General features: G+C 37.4%; 1 protein-coding gene across 1 annotated transcript in view; it reads right to left on the bottom strand.

Moving 5' to 3' along the window:
- LOC144436840 (monocarboxylate transporter 12-like) overlaps positions 1-12100 on the bottom strand; it is a 19806-nt gene extending 7706 nt beyond the window's left edge. Inside the window, exon 1 of the mRNA XM_078125698.1 lies at positions 11747-12100. Coding sequence (XP_077981824.1) covers positions 11747-11936 — 190 coding nt within the window. The 5' untranslated portion in view covers positions 11937-12100. The remainder of the gene's footprint in view (positions 1-11746) is intronic.
- Positions 12101-22500: the final 10400 nt, after the last annotated feature.

Here is a 22500-nt window from a genome sequence, read left to right as displayed (position 1 = left end):
GTGTCACTGTAACACTAGCTTCCCATCACTAGTTTGTTTCAGCTTAGAAGTGTCTCTGCTTTGTATTAAATAAGGTACAAATTCTGATTGCAAATATATCAATGGAAAGTCTTGACTAGTAAAACACATTGCAAAAAAACTGTCTTACAGTCTCGTAAATTTCACCTGATTATTTCACTCTTTGGATAATTGACTACTAAAAGCAAAGCTATGCAGTGATGCAATACGTGTGAGCAGACAGATGACCATTCCAACAAACTTTGGGAATTTGGCTTACTTTAATATCACACATTATTGTGATGGTTACCCTTACTCTCACAAGACGTGCCTTGTTTCTGGTGAGTCTAAATTATTTAAATTACAAAGAAGTGAGACAAGGGTTGTAACTGGATTTGTTGTTGCTTATATGTATTATCAGATTTAGGAATTTAAATCATAGAAGTAGATGCATAAAAATATCGCCGTGTGTCCTTTTTGGTGCAAAAATATCAACGCAAAACTTCCTGGCATGCAGGATTACGATCATACTTTTATATCGACAATTTATATGCAAATGCTGTTCTTTAAAATTTTAAAACTCAGCTTTAAGATGTCGGCAATGTTACTACAAATGTCGGCCGTTTATTACAAATGTCGTTAGTTAATTATTACAAATGTCGCCAATTAATTATAAATGCCGGCAATTTTATTACATATTTTTATTACAAGTGTGCTGTTAATTGTCTGTAAGTCTGTAAATATACAAGAAATTTTGTAACTTTATATCTAGTGACCAAACAACATTTGACTGTGCTATAATGAAATATTCCAGAAATTCAGTATTTGAAAAATATAAATACTGATTTAATTGATATGACAATAAGGTTAAATATTTGTGAGAAAGGGACAGGAGCCGGGGAGAAGTTATTCAAGGAGGAAGGGTCACAATTTGGAAGGATCACTTTCCCATCTGTTGCTTGGACCATTAACATTGGTTTGACCTAAATTTGTTCACTTGCCTATTATAGGTTTTAAACATGGCATAAACCATAACTCGATCACATATTCAATTATAAGTCAAATCGATTCATATCAGTGAATAATTACCCATGTTAAACTTCGTGACAATCCTAACGTGGAAATACAGCATGTATTCCTCAATGGATACCTTGTTCAATATTTCCCGGACTCCCTTATTGGATATACTAACCATTGCAATCTCCCATAAATGCACAAATGATACTGCTGGAGTGTGTACACTCGTATTGTAACACTACAGTCTGTGCACAATCAACAGCAATCACGACAAGTGAGCTAGACCATCATGCAATGCGATTTGTATGCTCGCAGATACCTTCAGAGGAGGCCATCTTAAATCTCATATCTTCACTATACTACTACATGCAATGCTTTAAAGCCTAGCAGAGGGCAGAAGTTCACCATCCTCATTCAAAACAAGTTATTTCTAGAAATCGAAATTCTGCTATTTTTAGTACTTTTTGAATTTTTTTCCTACGGCATATCTATCGTATACCACAGTAATATTAATAAAATGACATTTTTTGTCAAATTTAGGCGTTTTTTTTATTCTCTTAATTCATAAACTTATGATGTTGTCGGAAAAGCCACTACATGTGACAAACAGCTGAAATGTAAACAAACTACGTTTGCTCATTCGTATTCGTGCATTTATTGTCATTTTTAGACTAATTTTCCTGAAAATTCACAAATTTTGGGATGTTTGTCACATTTTAAAGTTGTCTGTCTCTACGTTTTTCAAAATCCATGAACGAAGAATTGTAGTACGTGTGAATACGAATCGAATGATATACTGGGTGCTTAGGCACGTAGTGAATTCCTCGACGAAGATAGGTTTTGAACGTAGTCATTGCAGTCATATAGAATTTTCGAAAATGTTATGTCACCATGTATGACAACCATGGGACAGCAGGTTCGTAAATCGTCAACAGGTATGTTCTATACAAAGCATTTATCCCCAAAAATCGGTGAATTACGTGATGTTACAAACCAAGGCTTTCGAGAGAAAATAAATTCGTAGCCGTGAATAAATGTTTGTGTAGTTTTATTAATTGAAAATGTGAGACAGTAAGCAGCAGGGTCATAAATCTTTACCTGTATTTTCTATGGACAATCGGTGCCGCGGCGGTGCACCTGGACGGTACGTGTAACGCGTATCATGCTAGGCACAACATTAGTCAAGTTATGTGTACACTACATATGCTTGTAATGGCAATGCTGTCACTCGGTAAATTGTAACATGTGCTAATATCATATTCTGGCCTTTGAGTGAGAAATGAGATAAATTGAATAAAATGTATAACTGTAAGTAAATGTATGAACTTTTACTACTAGAATATTGATTGCGATTGTGGGATGGCTGGGTTATAAATCCTCGTATGTTCTACAAAAAAATGACGTACACGGTGCATACCGTACCCGGACGCCATCATCACACAGGCCGCGTGTTTTGTACAGTAGAGTAAACCCCTCGGTAATTACGCTCTAACTTTCGAGCAATCAACCCGGAGAAATAAAATTCATCCAATAAAATTATAACTGATGTTTGTACTTTTAATAGTCTAAATTGTGATTATGATACGGCAGGGCAAGGGTCGCAAACCACGATAAGTAAACAATGTATGCCCAGATGCTATGCAGAGAGCAGATAAACTTAGACCCACGTACGCTACGCTATGCATGCACCACAGCTCGGTAAATTATGTGTACTAAACCCTGGCTTTTGAGCAAAAAGAAAGAGACAAATATGGCGCTTCATTAGGGCCTTTATTATGTACATCTTATTTGACTCGCCTCGACAACTTATTTGGCAACTCGACATCTTATTTGATTCGTCTCAACAACTTATTTGGCAACTCGACATCTTATTTGATTCGTCTCGACAACTTATTTGGCAACTCGACATCTTATTTGATTCGTCTCGATAACTTATTTGACTCGCCTCAACAATTTATTCGGCTCCTCGATACCTTATTTGCCTCAACAACTTCTTTGGCTCCTCGATAACTTATTTGACTCGCCTCGACAACTTATTTGAGTCGTCATCTGCATATTCGCCATGTGTACATCTCATTCAAGTACTCTATCGCACGTTCTGCTGGTAGACCTAATTTGAACACCCCAAGTCACTGGAGATGTTTACCATGCCAAATAAGTTATCGAGCATCAGAAAAAGGAGTCGAGTCAAATGTGACATGTATTATTCTTAGAATACTTTTCAGTAGGCTAGAGGTACCGTTGTATCATGACCCGGAAATACATCAGACGGTATGCATACCACTCAGAAACCATACGTTGCTGCTCGAGAGTATCACAAATCTCACAATACAAGACACATCGTCATTATCCATATTTATATCAATAATCAGATATCGATCTGTGGAATATCCTAGAGGCATTCAATCAATTTGTGTCAGGATGGGTGAAACTTGAAAGAAGTGTTTACGTTAGTATGTCCACAATGAACTACGACTCGTACGACGACTACTAGTACTACTCCTACTAGTAATTGTAGCGAGGCACTGCCACAGGTAAGATTTTCGCCTATGTTTTCAATTGAAAACTAATTTGAAGTGCAGTGGTTATATTTACATAAACTATAGAATTTATATACTATTCCTCATATATGTAGCGTCACTTCACAATGTCAACGAAGGTGCTGACACTATTTTTGAAGGACCACCCCACAGGCATTTGTTTCCCGAGTTATGGCTCAGAATATTTCTATCAGAATACAATAAAATGACGATAATATCGTTAATATTGACATATTAAATCAACACTATATGAAAGGGGTAAAATTACACTTGTTTCTGTGATCGCGCAGTTTCACTAAATGCGAAGGAAGTGTCTTCCTTCGCATTTAGTGAAACTGCGCGATCACAGAAACAAGTGTAATTTTACCCCTTTCATATAGTGTTGGTTTAATATGTCAATATTAACGATATTATCGTCATTTTATTGTATTCTGATAGAAATATTCTGAGCCATAACTCGGGAAACAAATGCCTGTGGACCACCCTCCGCCTTCCCACATCCCAATCAAGTATTACATTGTGCCAGCAGTTTTGAAGTTGAAAGAAGCATCATTGCTATGTAGCACACATTTAACGAACTCACTTAGTTGTTGTATCACACTGTTTATCATATTTAATTTAATATTAAATGTTTATCATTTTAAAAAAACAACATGTTGATAAGATACATGTCATATGTATACACAAACAGCTGGCACTGATTCAACTCACATTCATACATCCCATAATGAGATTCACTGTGCCAAGTGTTTTCATGTGAAACAGAAATAAACATGCCATAGATGAATAGAAACAATATTTTACCATAGCTTATTTTGATATAGGCATAAAATATCTAATCAGTATTTTAGTAACCTGCTAACAAAATATATATTTATTTTAGGTCCTGTATTGTCAGCACTTGATAAAGAAACCACTGAATCCATGAGTGATTGTTGAGATTGGTGGAAAGATAGTAGCAGCTCACTGATTACATGGCTGGTCTTGGTGAATGCTGTGCTCATGGTGTTAAACAAGCCTTAGATGAACCAAAATTAATTAACTGCAATAATAATTGATTAACTGCAACCACAGTTGCAGTTAATCAGGGTACAGACGATATTTTATTGCCATGGTCACAGTTACTCATTCCACAGGCAATCTTATCATGCCATGGTTACACATACTCAGTCTACAGACAATCTCACCAGGGTTGCAGTTACTCAGTGTACAGACAATTTTCAAGTTTTGCAATTCCAAAGTTTATCATTTTCTAGCTCACCGTTTTCAGTACCTTTCTGCCATTTTTCACTGTAAGGTGGAGTGCTTTGTTTAATCAATTTAATACATTTAGTTCTGATCTTGCTGGTTATTAAAGCACCCCATTTTTATGCAAAACCAGACATGTCTGTGAATTGTGTTTTGCATATTTTTGTGTGGTGATTATTTGTAAGAAGTTGTTTTTTGTGTGTAACAATTTAGCTGCATTATTATTTTAGCTTGAATTGAGGCATCTGTGAAAATCAAAAACAGCTACATTTGTAGACTAGACTGGGACAAAGCCTACTGGTTACTTTATTAGTGACTCTGTGCAAGTCAGACAGTCACTGAACAATCATTGAAACTTAGTGTATGTCAGTCTCTGAATCCCAGTCTATGAATCCAGTTAAAAGAGTATGTGTTAGTTAATCAATGAAAATCGGTGTAAGACAGTTGCTGTATCCATTATGTAAAAAGTATATTTTATAGTCAGTCATTGATAATCATTGAAACTCTACCCATGTCAGTCACTGAACTGGATTAAAATGGCCATATGGATATGAGGATTAGCTATTTATTTTGGATTTTAAATTTATAAAACAATGTGAAACAACATAATATGTTAAGTCCTTTGTTTGTAACTCAAATTCTGAAAGATTAACAAATGTATAACATGTTTGTTATTGTATGTACAATATTACACATTATTTTAGCTTTTTACAATGTAATGACTTACATAGACTTGGTCAGTATTATTTCACATTGAAGGAAGCCATGATAACATTGTTTTATAAATAAACAATTCAAAATAAATCCTCATCCATGTATGGCCACTTTAAGGTAGTGTGTATGATAATAGACAAAAATAGCTTGACTGAAGAATTGAAGAGTCCTTTCCTGTGTATTTTAGTCACATCACTATAAAGCAGATATGTGTATATGCTTTTCTTTAGTGCAATCATACCGTTTCCATGCTATAAACAGTCTAGCATGTTCAAGGTAGTGGTAATCTGCTGTATTCAAAGAATTCTATAAGAAGAACCTATGGAAATCAAGATGGTGGACAATTTGAATTCATATGATTTATCCTCAGTATATTAGTGTGAGCAGCACATTCTACATTGTTGTTACAGTACTTTACTTGAGGATCTGTAGACTGAAAGATCCAGTCTTGTGTAAACTCCTTCATTACATCTGAATGGAATATTGAGTTGCTGCCCTGCAGCTTTATATCCTGAGAATTTGACATGTGTTACTGTTGTTGACTGTGAATGATCATGTAATATTCTGATGTAATACTTACCTTGTTGGGTATGCAAGTTTTTTATATTAAAATATAATTTTCAATTTGATTTATTTCATGTTTCTATACATTATGTAATGTAATGTAATGTAATGTAATGTAATGTAATGTAATGTAATGTAATGTAATTTAATGTACTGTAATGAAATGTAATGTAATGTAATGTATGGATGGGTGGGTGGGTGAATGGATGGATGGATGGATGTACATAGGGATGTAGCTAATTTTAAATGTAGCCAGTAAAATGTGAAACATAGGCAGTACTATATTATCTAAGAGTGAGACCAATGATGGAAATATAGTGGTTGAAACAATGATTTTGTAGAGAAATCCGTAAAAAAGGAGTATACTAACCATGCATCCACCTATGGACACATGCTCATATGTATAACTGTGTGTACATGTAAGTTAAGACAATGGGCCACAAGTGAAAATAGAAAGTTAAAAGGAGATAATGAGGGGTTATTTAGAACAACAACTACAACTGTGATTAACTAGAAATATTTATTTATAAGATGAACGCCTGGTGACTTACATTTCATCTTAGCTACTATGTCTGCATACTGATGTGATAGGTGTTTAGTACTTTGGCCTTGTATATATTTCAAAACAACACAAATTAATAGGTATGCCCAATTTTATTCTAATATTGCTACCCTTAGTTGACTCTAATTACTAAATGTGGGTCTCAAAATACAGTGGACTCGGGCATAGGTGGCCATTACTTATAAATTCCCAAAGATTTTTTTAATTCTTCATTCAGCCAAAGAGAATACAAGTGAGTGAGGGGTTTTCAGTAGGAGTCATTACACAAGTAATGAAAACAACCTCTAAGGGCACGAGTGTCATCAGTCAGCCTGAAGAAGCATCCATGAAAGGATACAAAACTGAAGTGCAGTAGGATGAAACAGGATACTTTGCCACAAACGATTCTAATTATGCTTTAAGCTAATCAAAAATTCAAGCCAAGTTTTGTCATTGCCAACAATACTTATTGAAATTTAGTAAATACTGTACATGTACCTTTCAACCAGACTGAATATAATACAGTCATTATTGTCGTGAAATTTAAGTCCGGTATAAAACTTCACCTTTTCATTATTAGCATCAATGGTTTAGTAAAAACAGTAAACTGTTCCTGATTCTGTTGAGTCCGTCTCGGTGCATTTCTCAAATTATTAATCTCTATATATAAAGTCTCATTATCTCTGCATGAGAAATATCTGTACCACTGCACTGTCTGTGTTGAAATGGTGCGATGTCCCTCTTTTAAAGTCTCGGTGTCTATTAAACTCGCTACTGAATCAGCTGGTTTAATTTTATTGCTGGAAAATATGTAGAAGGGAACCTCTCTGATGTCCACTGAGTTTTTTTTCTGACCTCTGCATGGTTTGTTCATATCTTTCCATTCTGCCTGTGGATGGGGATTGTGACACTGTATGTCTCATGTGTAGAGAAGGAACTGGATTTGTCGAGTAATACAACTTTGAAGGCTGACCTGTCAACATAAAACATCAAACAGAAAAATGTTGAATCATCATTTTTAATCTCAAAATGAACATGAAAAAAACACTCAAAATAGGAACCAATAGTTGAAATTGGTGACAGAATAGCTATGTAATAGAGCCCTAAGAAATAATAAGGTGTGTGTGTGGGGGGGGGGGGGGGTACTTTTTCCAAATGGGTCCTCAGGGAGGGCCATAGTTTAGAAAATGGAAATTGGTGTGAGGAGCAGAGTGGGTCTCACAGTAGTAATGGGGGAACAACATTACAAGATATTGGTAATAATGTGGTGGAGTTGAGATGTTGACCAATCAGCCCTGGGGTTGTCAGTTGTGCACTCCATCTAGGCTTTGGTAGTTCCGGCCTTCAGCTCAGCCAATAGATCAAAACACAGGCTTTGATACAAACACAAACTGTGATGCCTTTAAAAATTATCAACGTGGTGGGATCTTACTACAGAAAAATTATCTGTTTCTAGTGGGATTGAACCCAGGACCTCCTGATGACTAATCTTGAGCTCTAACAACTATGCCACAGAGAGGCAGTTAAAAATGTTTTTCATTAAAATCTTTTTACAGGGCATGGTCATTTGTTGGAGAAAGAAAATTGAGGGAGGGTCACTTTTTACACCCCCCCCCCCCCCCCGGCTAAAAAAAAAACATAAGTAGAATTACATGTTTCTCAATTTGACAACTTTCAGTTTGGATATTATTGCTTGCATTACCTGCAATGAATGTAAAACATTTTGGAATTGAAAAATGAAAATAAACACTACTACAACTTTACACTCTACAAAATGGAAAGGGAAATAACAACTCAAAATAACAACATTGGCATTTATCACTCATCATCATCATGTCCCTGTAAACAGATTCACTTGGCAGCTCAGTATCGCATGTATTAATCTCGTTACATTTTCACAGCTGGTTATCTGGGGACATGACCTTAAAAGTTCAAAAGGGTCAAGACAAAATTGTTGGTTCGAAAAAATAAAAACTTCCAAACACTATTTCACTTTCAGTCACTGATGACATATATCATAATAATTTGTGTTATTTATCACTCAAACATTTGCCACTATTGCACTCTGTACTGAGCCTCAGTATAATACTCGTGTAACTACACTAAAGTATGTGCAGACTTATCAACCAAAATTGTTGGGGCTGACAACTAACAGTTAAACAAAACACACAATTTAGTCAACATCAGGAATGTGCTAATGATTACAGTTTAAAGTCACCTGTGAGCTTAGGGCCCGGTCAGTTTCTTCAGCCTGGAGGGGGGGGGGGGGGTGGATTCTTAAATTGGGCCGACAAAAAGTCACTGACCCCCCTATCTGTAAAACCAAAAACAGGCTGACCCCCCGCCCCCATATATATATATATATATATATATATATATATATATATATATATATATATATATATATATATATATGTGATATTCACATAACAGGTATTTTTTGATCATGACTCAGTGTGGACTGCTTGACTGTCTTGCATCTACTTTATAAGATCCCGGGTTAGCACTATCATAATTATAATTATTGACTACACAGGGCCAAAAGGAGTTTAATAGCATCTTGACAGTGAAAGGTATGGGAAAACTTGAGCAGGGAATATGTATATCTCATTGGGGGGGGGGGGGGGTCCTATGGGGTCTATAAGCCCTGGAGGTTTTTTACTTACATCTTGACAGTAAGAGGGGAAGAGCTTGAGACTGGGATATGTCCATCTCATGTGGGGGGGGGGGGTGTCCAAGGGGGTCTCCCTCTAGAAGCCCTGGAGGATTTTTACTCTTATAAAAGCCATTTTTTAGTCTATTCAGACCCTTTCAAGCAATAACTCAATCCATGCTTTACAACACAGTACCATCAAGTATCAGAAACTATTCTCTATAACTTACATAGGGTTGAAATATGTTCTTAAAGTTAAACAGTTAAATGGCATCATTAAATACATGTAGTAAAGGTCAGCACATCTACTGGTAGTATCATTGGTAGGGGAGATTTGGAGTTTAAGGCAATGTTAGACTACCTTGGCAAACATTTCACATCTTTAAAAGACAATATCATCTCAAATTACAATTGGGTGAAAATATTTAAGAAAAGTTCAATACCATTATGACAGGTTGTTGGTGCATCTGATTGTTGGTTGAATGCAAGAGTGGCCTCTGGGGGTGAGGGAGTCCTTGGGGTTTTCCCCCTGGCAGATCTGCAGTTTTTGGCTTCTATTAAGACAATGTTTAGGTTATTCATTGCCTTTGAGGTAATATTTCCAAGCTTCGAATAGCTAACGTAAATGTAAGTTTTAAATGAGTTTCCCATGTCACATAAAAATGGCCCTGTAACATTGGTATAGTGGCATTAATATTGCATGTACAGTAAAGTCACCGGTACATTAGAGAACTTTAGGAATTGTCATACCGAGTGTATAATAGAAACTGGAATCTGATGAGATGTGGTGATTTGTAGTGTCAATAACATGTAGTGTCCAAAATAGAAAGTGTATTAATCCCTTCTGACAAGTTCATAGTGACGAGTAAGGAACATTTTAGATTAACTTCTTTTATAAACTATCTATGAAGATTACCATTACAAAACCTTCAAGTTCACTTTTGCCCCATAGTGCAATATAAGTGAAGCACTGATTGTGAAACAGCCAAGCATTTACATGACATGTTCTGTAACTAGTGTGGTAGCTAGGTAATACATGTATATGTATATTTATTGTTATGCGTGAACTAATAAGGAATATTTAAAGAAATCATGTAAGAAACAGGGAGAAGAACAAATATTGACATGTACCACATTTCAGACAAGGCTATATGCCATAGTAGAAAGAGGATTTTTTTCTTCCATCACAATCCAAAACACAATGACCCCCTATCCACAATTTTGAAAACAGCATGACCCCCCCCCCACTGGCAATTTCAAAAACAGGGTGACCCCCTCCCCCACCCCCAGGCCGAAGGAAACTGACCGACCCCTTAATCCTATTCAAGAATGGTGATGGGTCATAAGTAATGGTGTTATTTGGTATTTACGATATTCAAAACTATTATCAATGCTGACGGTATATTTTGAATATGACGATGCCTGAATAGAACTATTAGCTCACAAGTGCTGTGCTGTGTCACCGTGAACGTACACGGAACGATCGTCAGACAGTAATAATGGACGGGATCACAACAAATAATTAAATAATAAATAGCGTATTGAATATTTAGATAAAGTTTAAATTTCTCTACCTGTGACAAAGTACATGTATTGTAATCTCCACAGACTAGACACGCGTGACGTATCCGATACTCTGTTGTTTCCTTCTCGAGATAAAGCGGTAAGCCATCATTAAGTCCTCTCTCCTCTCGGACAGCTCTGTTTGATCTCTTTCTCCAACATATTTAGAACGTATACTTTGGTTATAACATTTACTTCCGCGTTTCCGGGTCAACATTGTGAAGACCCACCAGTCACTCTTCAAAAAAACTACACAAAACTTTGATGACGCTCTTTGACGTAACAGCAGATTTTGTATGACGCGAAGTGACGTTTGCGCAAGAGAGCACATATTTACTGAAGGGGAGCTAGGGATGCTAAAATATCGCCTCCAAGAGAACGTCATACATGTTGACTAAATAAGTTATCGAGGAGCCAAAGAAGTTGTCGAGGCGAGTCAAATAAGTTGTCGAGGAGCCAAAGAAGTTGTCGAGGCAAATAAGTTATCGAGGAGCCAAAGAAGTTGTTGAGACGAATCAAATAAGATGTCGAGTTGCCAAATAAGTTGTCGAGGCGAGTCAAATAAGATGTCGAGTTGCCAAATAAGTTGTCGAGGCGAGTCAAATAAGATGTACATAATAAAGGCCCTAATGAAGCGCCATAGACAAATAAATTCATGACTGAGTAAATTTTATTTCTTTTTAATGATTACTTTGGGACAGCAGGGACGACGCGATAGCCGTCAGATATTTTCTTCAAAAGTGACATATACAACGTACTGCATGTGTAGAACCAACAACAATATGTGTCGGCGCCGCGCCTTCGACCTCCGGCCGAGCATACAAATCATACTGTAATCTGACGTGCCGTGTTAATCATAACCATGATGGCGGAATTCACATTTTCTGCATAGTGATAAGTTATCCTTACCTGTGTCAGCTTTTGATGCCCCAAAGGCATTCAGAAATTCCACATACAACACTCCAAAAGAATATGCCTGTCCACCGACGAGAAAGAATGCAAGAAAACCTCCAAATGCCACTACCCAACCATATCCACCATCCGGAGGGTCAATGTTCGATGTATTCTCTGTCGATTTACTGGAGGTAGAAGTAGCCATAATTGTTTTCGAAAAGAAAATCCGCCAACAGATTCGCAGTTTCAGATGATGAAAATAAACAACTGACAGTATATTAACGTAATTACCCTTCAAGTCTTTTACAACATCAATATATGTATCAGAACAATACAGAAACAGAATCAAAGCAATTTAGTGGCTCTGTACGCTGTTGACATTTTGAAAGTAGAGCATCCGACATGCGCAGACATCGAATACGTGTGAGCTTGACCTAATATATATATGTATATATATAACTCGGTGAGTATCAATCTGCTAAGACAGTGCTCTATACCGCAGTGGCAGAGCGCAATACTATATATATATATATATATATATATATATATATATATATATATACTTCATTCAAAAGAATAATGATGTAATAAGTCGTTACTCAGAGTTTCACGCTTTGAGCGATCTTCAGACGACTAAATTGGGATTGTCAAGGTCGATACATATACACTTAATGTTTGTATGTATATATTTGGCAAGAAGATGGGGTCGGACTAAACTATTCCGTACGGGGGTTTACTTCTATAGTTGGCGAACGAGTATTTGCCTTCATGGCGACATTTCGAGACCAGTTCGCATTATTTGTTCAGTAATATATTCTTTTCAGCATTGATTATACAAAGTTTCTGAGTTAAACAGAGGTTACAACGTTTCGTCTCACTTGTATAAGCAGCCGCTTGGGTGATGATATCCTTCTTTTTTGTCTCCTGTGCATTCTTATGAATTTTCGTTTTCATTTGAAAAAATATATATGTACAATTCGATCAAATTAAATGAAAGAAGTTCATACATCTACATTTTTGTGAAATTGGGATTTTTCGTTACTGATTTTTACATTGTTTTTAATAAACATTATTGTTCACATCAAAGTCTTCATTAAGTTATTTTGGTAGCACACACACACACACACACACACACACACACACACATACATACACCCAGATACACAGAGACATACAAATATAAACAGTCTGTTATGATTATTGGGTTGGTACGGAATATTTCTTTTTCGAGGATGTGGCTCTGAAAAGAATAATTTGGTTTGGTTGGCCTTCACAAAATCCAGTTGAATTGGCCTGAATGGGTTAATTCCAAAGATAACCCTAGTAGACCCTGGTTTAATGATTGATTGTTGTCCTTTGGAAAGGCCTGTTTGATTGGTTCCAGTGAGTAATGTGAGTCAGGCCAATGATAATAAGCCATGAAACGTTGGTGAGATGTCTCGAGCAGCACAGATTGCGGAGCAGGTAATTCAAATGATCAATTAACATGTCAGTTGGTACAAGGATCTCAGGCAGGTTGTCTGTAGTCAGTAGGAGATGTCCATCTTTGACCTGAGTAGTTGGATTTCTGTCTCTTTACTGTTTGCTCCTTCTCTTACATACACTGCTCCTACATAGTACACTGATGTAGATGTTCATGGTGGAAGCAAAGGTGGTGATATTTGCTGCCCAGTTGTACCACTCATAAATAAATATAGAAAATATGTCAATCTGTATTTTTATATATGTACTACTAAAGTTTCTGTAAAATGCCAAGAATAAAATTTGGTTGTCACTTTCATGTAATCAGTTGGGCCTAAATCATATCATCAGTTAAACAACAAAACATGGCAGAAATTGTCTAATTAAGCAATAACCCCCGCCGAAGGCGGGTATACACGAGATTTTGGTACAATTCGCGACATATAGCACGAGCCGAATGGCGTTGAAAACTAGAGCAACGAAGAAAACGGGGCAAGAGGTCAAAGAAAGTAACAATTTTGTTTGGATATTTACATAAGAACAATACAATCTTGTACACTGCTAAAAATAATATTTTCTAGCGGTTCGTAGTAAAGCGTGAAAATATTGTTGTGTCGGATCGAGAAATGTAGCAATTGTTGTAGTCTAGGTGAGGCGGGAAATGTATCAGAATGAAGGAGTCACGGGTAACGTGACGTCAATGGTATTGCGGGAATTTTAGGACCAACGATTGGTCAGAAGTTCCAAGTGTAGTGGCGTGATTGGACAAGGCTGTTGAAGCCGTGTATGACCTGGAGTTGCTGCATGAGGCAGAACCATTCCAGGCTTGCATGTTTGCGGACTAGGGCCGTAACCTTAACTCACCAATTTTTGTACCTTACCGCCAAATTATTTACCACTTAGTCAAACTTAAGCAGTATGGAGACTAATGCTGACACCCCAGCCAAGACGTCGAACACGGACAGTGTTTCCGTTGACGAAATTACGGCGCAAGTAACTGAACGGATGACTGCCAGGGACGATAAACTCCTCAACGATATAGGCAGATTGATGGACTCCAAGTTACAAGATTTCCGCGCGGAAATTAATGAGAAGGCAGACGAAAACATAAACGAAATTCGTAGTCACCTGAAGTACAGAGAACCGAGAACATTTAAGAAGAAGGGATGTGAGAAACAGTTTAAACACAACGAACAGGTTTTGGATTGTCTTGGAAAAGCAGCGAAGGAAATAAACACAAAACGACTGGACAAAGCGAAGGAGACTTTAGATACAGGTATGAAGATAATCCAAGAGAGACAAAAGTTAGTTTTAATTGCCGATTCAGAGAAGCTAGGATGGAAGACGGCAGAGGAATATGAAACACATGAACTAGCCAGCGACGAGGAAGACGAAAAGAGACTGTGGAAGGCAGCTCAGAGGGCAGAGAGACGAGTTAAGGAAGAACAGAAAGAAAAGAACAACAAGCGGAGGAAGCTGACGGGTCCTTCGACTCATCAACTGCTAAATGCTGGTGCCATGTCGTATAACAGTCAGGGAGGCCATGGCCAGTGGCAGCAAGGAGGGAGACGAACGACTCGTGACAAGTCCCGGGACGTATGTCACGTGTGCGGAAAGGCCGGGCATTGGCGGGCCGACTGCCCGATGTTGCAACAACTGACGGCGGGAAGTTCATTGCAGACCAGTATCGGACAGTTAAGTATTTTTAATATTCTTGTTGAAAATGGTAGAGTTCCTAGCGTATCTCATTTGGCTCCTCGCTCAGAAATGATAAATGTATTTAATTCTAGCAAGCACCTAGGCGACAAAGTTGATATTAATTTTAGAGATGAATTTGTCACAGTTCGTATGTCTCCCAGAGCCCGGTTAGCGAAATCGGTTAATTTTTGGAAGTCATTTTCCTCATCTAAATTTATTCTTGGAGTGATTAGCGAGGGATACAAATTGCCGTTTTATTTTGAGCCTGGTAATAGTTTTGCTAAAAATAATCGTACAGCTGTCAATCATTCTAGCTTTGTAGAGACAGAAATTTCTTGTTTACTCAAGAAGGGGTGTATTACGCAGTGTGTTTCTAAACCAAAAGTGGTAAATCCGCTCACTGTAAGTAATAATTCTGGTAAGTTAAGGTTGATTCTTGACTTAAGGTATGTAAATCAATTTTTGTATAAGCATAAATTCAAAATTGATGATATCTTTGTGGCAAGGGAGTTGCTAGGCAACGCTAAATTTCTGTACAAATTTGACATCAAGTCCGCATATCACCATGTAGAGATTTTTCCTGTGCATAGAACCTTCCTTGGGTTTGCTTGGATTTTTAAAGGGGACGGTGAGGCATCCTACTTTGTGTTTAATGTTTTACCCTTTGGTCTGGCTTCTGCACCATACGTATTTACCAAACTGTTGCGGCCACTTGTTACATCATGTAGAGAAGTGGGTGTCAGATCTTTGATGTATTTTGATGATGGTTTAGGGGGTGCACCTACCCAACAAGTTGCCACCAGTGAGTCTTTACATGTCAAAGGCGTGTTGGAGAAGGCAGGTTTTCTTTTGAGTGAGGAGAAGTGTGTGTGGAAACCCACCCCACAAATTTCCTGGCTTGGATATGATATAGATCTTACAAACAACTCCTTCTCAGTTAGTGGGGATAGAGTGGTAAAACTTAAGGCAGTAATTGCACTTGTTTTGCGTTTACATGAAAAGGCATGTAAAATATCAGTTATTATATTAGCCAAGGTAGCAGGCTTAATAGTATCTATGCATGCAGTTATAGGCTCACTATGTAAACTGCGATCAAGGTATTTATATTACATAATAGAAACCAGAAAGTCATGGAGCGACATTGTGGACATCCCACATGAGTTGGTGTTAGATTTAGAATTCTGGCTAAATAATATTTGCGAGCTGAATTCAAGGAACTGGTCAATGTCGAGTGACAAATTGACCACCAATGGTGATACAGTAATTTACTCTGATGCATCTCAAGTGGCCTATGGTGGCATTACATCGCTGAGGGGTGAGGTTTTAATTGCACATGGCAATTGGTCTCAAGGTGAGGCTACTATGAGTTCAACTTGGCGTGAGGCCAAAGCAGTGGAGAATACACTGTTGAGTTTTTCTGATAAGCTGAAACACAAATCAGTAACCTGGTACACAGACAATCAAAATATTGTTAAAATAATTAATAACGGAAGTATGAAAGCAGACTTACAGTACATAGCATTACGAATAAATGAATACATTGTTAGAAACAGGGTTACACTAAACTTGGTGTGGATACCAAGAACAGAAAACGAGCTAGCTGATTATATAAGTAAAATTGTAGACAAAGATGACTGGAGCATTAGCCCTCTGATTTTTAGTGATGTGAATGCTTTGTGGGGTCCATTCACAATTGACAGATTTGCTACTTTTTACAATACCAAATGTACTAGCTTTAATTCCAGATACTGGAATCCAGGAACAGAGGCGGTAGATGCGTTTTCTGTTGATTGGGGAGGTGAGAACAACTGGGTTGTACCTCCACCATGTATGGTTACTAGGGTAATATCCCACATGCACTTGTGCAGGGCACAGGGGGTGCTTATTGTTCCAGAGTGGAAAGGGTCATGTTATTGGCCAATGCTTTGCCCCGATGGCAATTGCTTTGACAGTTTTGTGTCTGAGTCTAAGCGTCTACCACATATGCCAGGTATTGCCTTACAGGGCAAGTTTAAACAGTCCCTTTTTACAGCAGGTTTGCTACCATTTAGAATGTTGGCCCTAAAGTTGGATTTTACCAAATAAAGATTTTTGGAAACTCACCATGTTTTTTCTTATAGTGTTTTTGCTATATATTTTCTATTACAGAACTGAATTTATGGTCCAACCTTTTGGGTGAAGAAACTCGCTCGGCAGCAGTTCATCCCGAATTACAGAAGTATTTAGATGTGTTACCAGATGTTATCCTGCGTTCCAAAGCACCAGGAACTGTTTTGAACTATGTTTCTTATATTCGACATTGGATTGACTTTGCAAAAGTTTTCAAATTGACTGTTTTTCCAGCAAGTCCTTTAGACTTGACTTTGTTTTTTATGAGCTTAATGGATTCAAAAAAGTCAGCAGCAGTTATCATGAATGTTTACTATGCACTTAAATGGCTACATAGTTTTTCAAGTGTTAGTCAGATAAACCCTACAGAAAATCCTATTGTTAAGAGTGTTTTAGAATCAGCAAAGAGATTATTATCGAAACCTGTTACGCATAGAGAAGCAGTTTCAGTTGATGCTTTGTTACATTTGTCTAAGAAATTTGTAGTATCTTCAGATTTATTGGTAAGACGTGACGTTGCGATGTGCTTACTGCTGTTTTCTGGTTTTCTAAGATATGATGAAATGGCAAATTTAACATGTAGTGATGTATCTTTCTTAGAGTCCCACTTAGTTCTAAAAATAAGGGGGAGTAAAACTGATCAGTACAGACAAGGGGACACTGTTGTAATTGCTCGTACAGGAAAGCTGTCATGTCCAGTAACAAATTTAGAGAGGTACATTTCAGCAGGTAGTATTGATCTGAATAGTCATGATTTTTTAATCAAACCAGTTGTGAGGTCAGGAAAGACCGTCAAGTTGATTAATTCAAATAAATCATTAAGCTATACCAGGGCTAATGAAATAGTTAGGTCAAGGTTGGCCGAATTTGTTTCTAATTCCTCACACCTTACTGTTCATTCGTTCAGAGCAGGGGGAGCAACAAAAGCAGCCACATCTGGAGTTAAGGATCGGTGTTTTAAAAAACATGGTAGGTGGCGATCCGAAAGTTGTAAGGATAGATACGTGGAAGATAGTCTGAAGGACAGATTAGTTGTAACACAAAATTTGGGATTATAGATTTAGACACTGACCCACATCTATACTTTGGTGAGTTCCAGAATAAAACATACAGGCGTCCTCCTATATTTTTGGTCATGTGTATGAACTTGAGTGTTTTGGAATGAGAGTGTAGACAAAACTAATATTTTCTAGCGGTTCGTAGTAAAGCGTGAAAATATTGTTGTGTCGGATCGAGAAATGTAGCAATTGTTGTAGTCTAGGTGAGGCGGGAAATGTATCAGAATGAAGGAGTCACGGGTAACGTGACGTCAATGGTATTGCGGGAATTTTAGGACCAACGATTGGTCAGAAGTTCCAAGTGTAGTGGCGTGATTGGACAAGGCTGTTGAAGCCGTGTATGACCTGGAGTTGCTGCATGAGGCAGAACCATTCCAGGCTTGCATGTTTGCGGACTAGGGCCGTAACCTTAACTCACCCCCCCCCCCCCACCCAAAAGTTACTCAGATTGTGTTTTACATGTTTGTTTTTTCTGTTTTGCAGGAGAATTCTTTAATAGTTTTCCAAAGTCTGTTTGCCTTTGTAAATGGGCTAACTATATTTTTGGGTACCTTACTGGTAAAGTGTGTATATACATGTGATATTAGCGGAATAATCAAATTGAACACTTACGCTTTTTCCAGAGATTTTTCTCCTCAAAGAACACTACAATTGCATGGGGTTTTTCTGCTCTGGTTTTTTAGGGCGAAGTGTGTCGATTTAGTGAGGAATGATTTGTCTCATTGTTTTCTTGATTTGTCAAGAATCTGTAGCTTGTTTCCTAGTCCAGAATAAAACATACAGGCGTCCTCCATAAAACATACAGGCGTCCTCCTATATTTTTGGTCATGTGTATGAACTTGAGTGTTTTGGAATGAGAGTGTAGACAAAACTAGATGTCTCGGCGTTGACTCAGTTGAATGGAGGAAGCTCGAGGCAGTAAATCAGAGACGCGACGTTACACAGTCTACTTTAATTTAATGGTTAACAAATTGAACATTGACTGAACCTGAAAATGTACAGTTTTGAAATAATCCTGACGCACTTGACTGATGGTTAAAAGTTAAATTGGTGTTGCTTGATTCAACGAGAGCAGGACGCTGAGACGGCTCGTTGCATGGGAGAACTTTTAAAGTTGCACCTTATCAGCCATGGCCAGTGATGTTGAAGCCACTGCTCGATCGTTGCTTTCGATCGCAAGGTCATCAGTGGAATTATTTGGACTACTGTAACCCAAACTATTGTACAGGATACCTGACATGCCTTTACTCTGAGGAAGTTATTGGTATAAGAACGAACACTAGCTTCTTTTTTGTGAGTACTATTCATATGCTAGTTTAGGGGCCCATTTTACCACTGCCAGCCGTGGTGAAATGGGATTTTACCACAGTTATTATTCAATCAGAATGGCCCATAGTAGCATGATATAATATAATGAATATTTGATTGCTTTGAGAATGAATTTATCCAATGCAAGGAAAGATGGAAGCGGTAACGTATTATACACTTATAGGATTTCACTTGTTAGTTTAATGTATGGAGCACATATCTGAGGGAATTATTTTGTTCCATAGTTGTAATTTCAATACTACTTACATTTCCCATTATCTCACATAAAGAAAAAAATCTTTAAAATGATAATGGAATACAATTATCTAGACCTTGCACTATTTTAAAGAAACACTGCTTTGTGTTGTACCCTCCAGTAGTTCCATGCAACAAATAAAAGTTGCCTGTATACTTCTTTATGCTCTTCAATTGTAAACCTTGTATTGTTTCATGTAGTCTTTTCATGAATTGTACCATACAACACGCTGTCTGCTAGTGTGTGTTGATGGGTATAATAACGATAGATTGAATGCACATTACAAGGATATACTAAATACCAGAGTCTGTGTTTAGTGACCTGATATAATAAAAAACATTGACATAAGAACTAATAAATAAATCAAACTAAATACCAGTATATTATAGTTGTGCAGTGATAGTACATGAATCCGGGTAAAATACACATAGTATCACATATTTACAATATTTTTCGAAAGCAAAAAAAATCAAAATGATGAAATGTAATAAAATAAAATACCGACCTACCTACTCTCTGAGGCTATGATATCTGCGTTAATGACGACATTTTAAGCGACCTCATGTTGATGTTCAAAAAACACACTTTCAGTCATGGATGTCTATTGTACAATATCCCTATTCATATGCAATTTATCTGATGAAAATTCGAATTGTCTGTCTTCAGAATGTCCCCTTTAAGAAAACACACCCCTACCCACGGTAAATTCAGTCAATAACTGTATAGGAGCTCCATCAACGGCTATCTACCATACTACGTCCATCATATATCAGCTCCTCAGTCGACGAAGAATAAAGTCTACATTTCAGTAGTGGGACACCTGAACATCATTAGGATCGTGTCTGGATGGAATTGTATCTAAACAATACATAAAATGTGACGCCAGCAATATAATGCGAATCATGCAGTGTTAGTCACAAAGAATATGAAGCCATCGTACCTAACCTCGATGTTAATCGTTTACTAAAAGTCACTCCTATCTTTCCACAAACATGATATGCTACTTAGCATGTACGACTCACTACAAACACGTGGGATATAAGCCTATACATATTTGATAAAGAATCCGCCAACCTACTGAAAACGTCGAGTTGTGTTTATGTCTCACACTAATGAGGGCGGGCTTCATAAAACCACCGTAGTGTGAAAACTACGTTTATGTATTAAAATCATTATTTATTCTCCCTTCTGAATCACCACCCATTCAAACGAACGAAACTCATATATATATGTATATATATGTTAATGTCTCATTATATTTATGTATTAATTAATGTATTATTTGCTTCCAGTATAACGAACGGGAGGTAGTCCCATTTATAGGCTCCTGTGGTTCAGTGTTAGTACAGGACAAAACTGGAGTACCAGGGAAAAACCTGCGTTGTTCGGTAGAGTCAAACTGAACAACACTGTTCTTATTTACAGTGGTAAATTTAATCGAACCCTTCATGGGTTCGAACCCCGACCGCAGTCGTAAGAGATAAGGGTTTAACCACGCGGCCACCGACAACCATAATATGCAACATTCTAACACTTGCACCAACTTGAGGAGACTATAGCTTTTTTGTCCATCTATATTTTTCAAGTTCAAATCTTTCGTATTTAAAAAGCAAACATGCCTAATGAAAGACATGATATTATGTGGTTATACTGAGGTTACACCTCTCCATACAGTGGTTTAGATAAAAAACTTCTGTCTTTAGATGTAAAGTCTCACATAAGCTATCATGTGTATTAGGGTGAGGCGGAGGTGGCGGGGTGAAGTTTGTGGTGAAATGTGTGATTACTATACGATAGTGACCAAATAGCTGGAAATCAGCTGTCTGTCTGTCGGTCTGTCTGTACGTCCGTCCGTCTGTCCGTATGTCTGTCTGTCTGTCTGTCTGTCTGTCTGTCCGTCCGTTCGTCCGTCCGTCTGTCCGTCCGTCTGTCTTTCCGTCCGTCCGTCTGTCTGTCTGTCTGTCTGTCTGTCTGTCTGTCTGTCTGTCTGTCCAACCCCTCACACAAAATGACACTCATGAAATTGAAAAGTCAACTTTAGATTCTTATTCAGTAAAACTTAAAAACTCCAATGGGTGTATGCTGTATGTCATATACATCACGACGACCATTACTCTATATAGTGACTCAGTGTAACAAAAGGAAAAGTTTGTATTATTTTATGTTGCATAATTGATGTATACACGTGATTTATGCTACATTTAGATACACTTTGACTTTACCGGATCTTAAAACCCCTATACATCATATTAGAAAGAATTGGACATTAAAAGCAACATCCCTAATGTCAAACATGAATTATATATTAACGGAGCCTGTATTGAACACATGATGGAAATGATGAATATATTTACTATGTATTTTTTGAAACTATTTTTTTTTACAATTATTTCCATATTTATTACCAGTTGCTAACGTGTCATCCCTTTATAGATAAAATTTAAATCTTTCATTCCTGACATTATGACGTATATTGGTAAATAGAATATTATTTATTAACACCATGAGACTTTTGTAATTGAACATATACTGATTCTGAGAGCGATGAAGATAACATCGTTTTAAATGAAAATCTTGTATTAAGGCAAAGCCCGTCCAATGTATATTATCCATGCATAAAAAGAAAACACTGACTCAATGTATATCTGTTCACGCTACTTCCTGATTTTAGACGCTGTCTCAGCATCCGTGAGCTCTCATCTCTTCCAGCCTAGTCGGTGTGACTAACCTCCGATGATTGATACTCACGACACTGTTCAATGATTGTTGCCAGGAATTATGTACAATCCGTCCACTCGGTCCTCGTGAGGTTAAACTCGAAATCCCAAGTAATGCATAGCATTTGATTTCTGTTTTAAATGTATAGTTAACGTAAACGT

Source organism: Glandiceps talaboti, chromosome 6 (assembly GCF_964340395.1).
Source record: "Glandiceps talaboti chromosome 6, keGlaTala1.1, whole genome shotgun sequence".
NCBI lineage: Eukaryota > Metazoa > Hemichordata > Enteropneusta > Spengelidae > Glandiceps > Glandiceps talaboti.
Note: the sequence above shows the minus strand (reverse complement) of the source record. Positions and strands in the feature narration are given on the sequence as shown.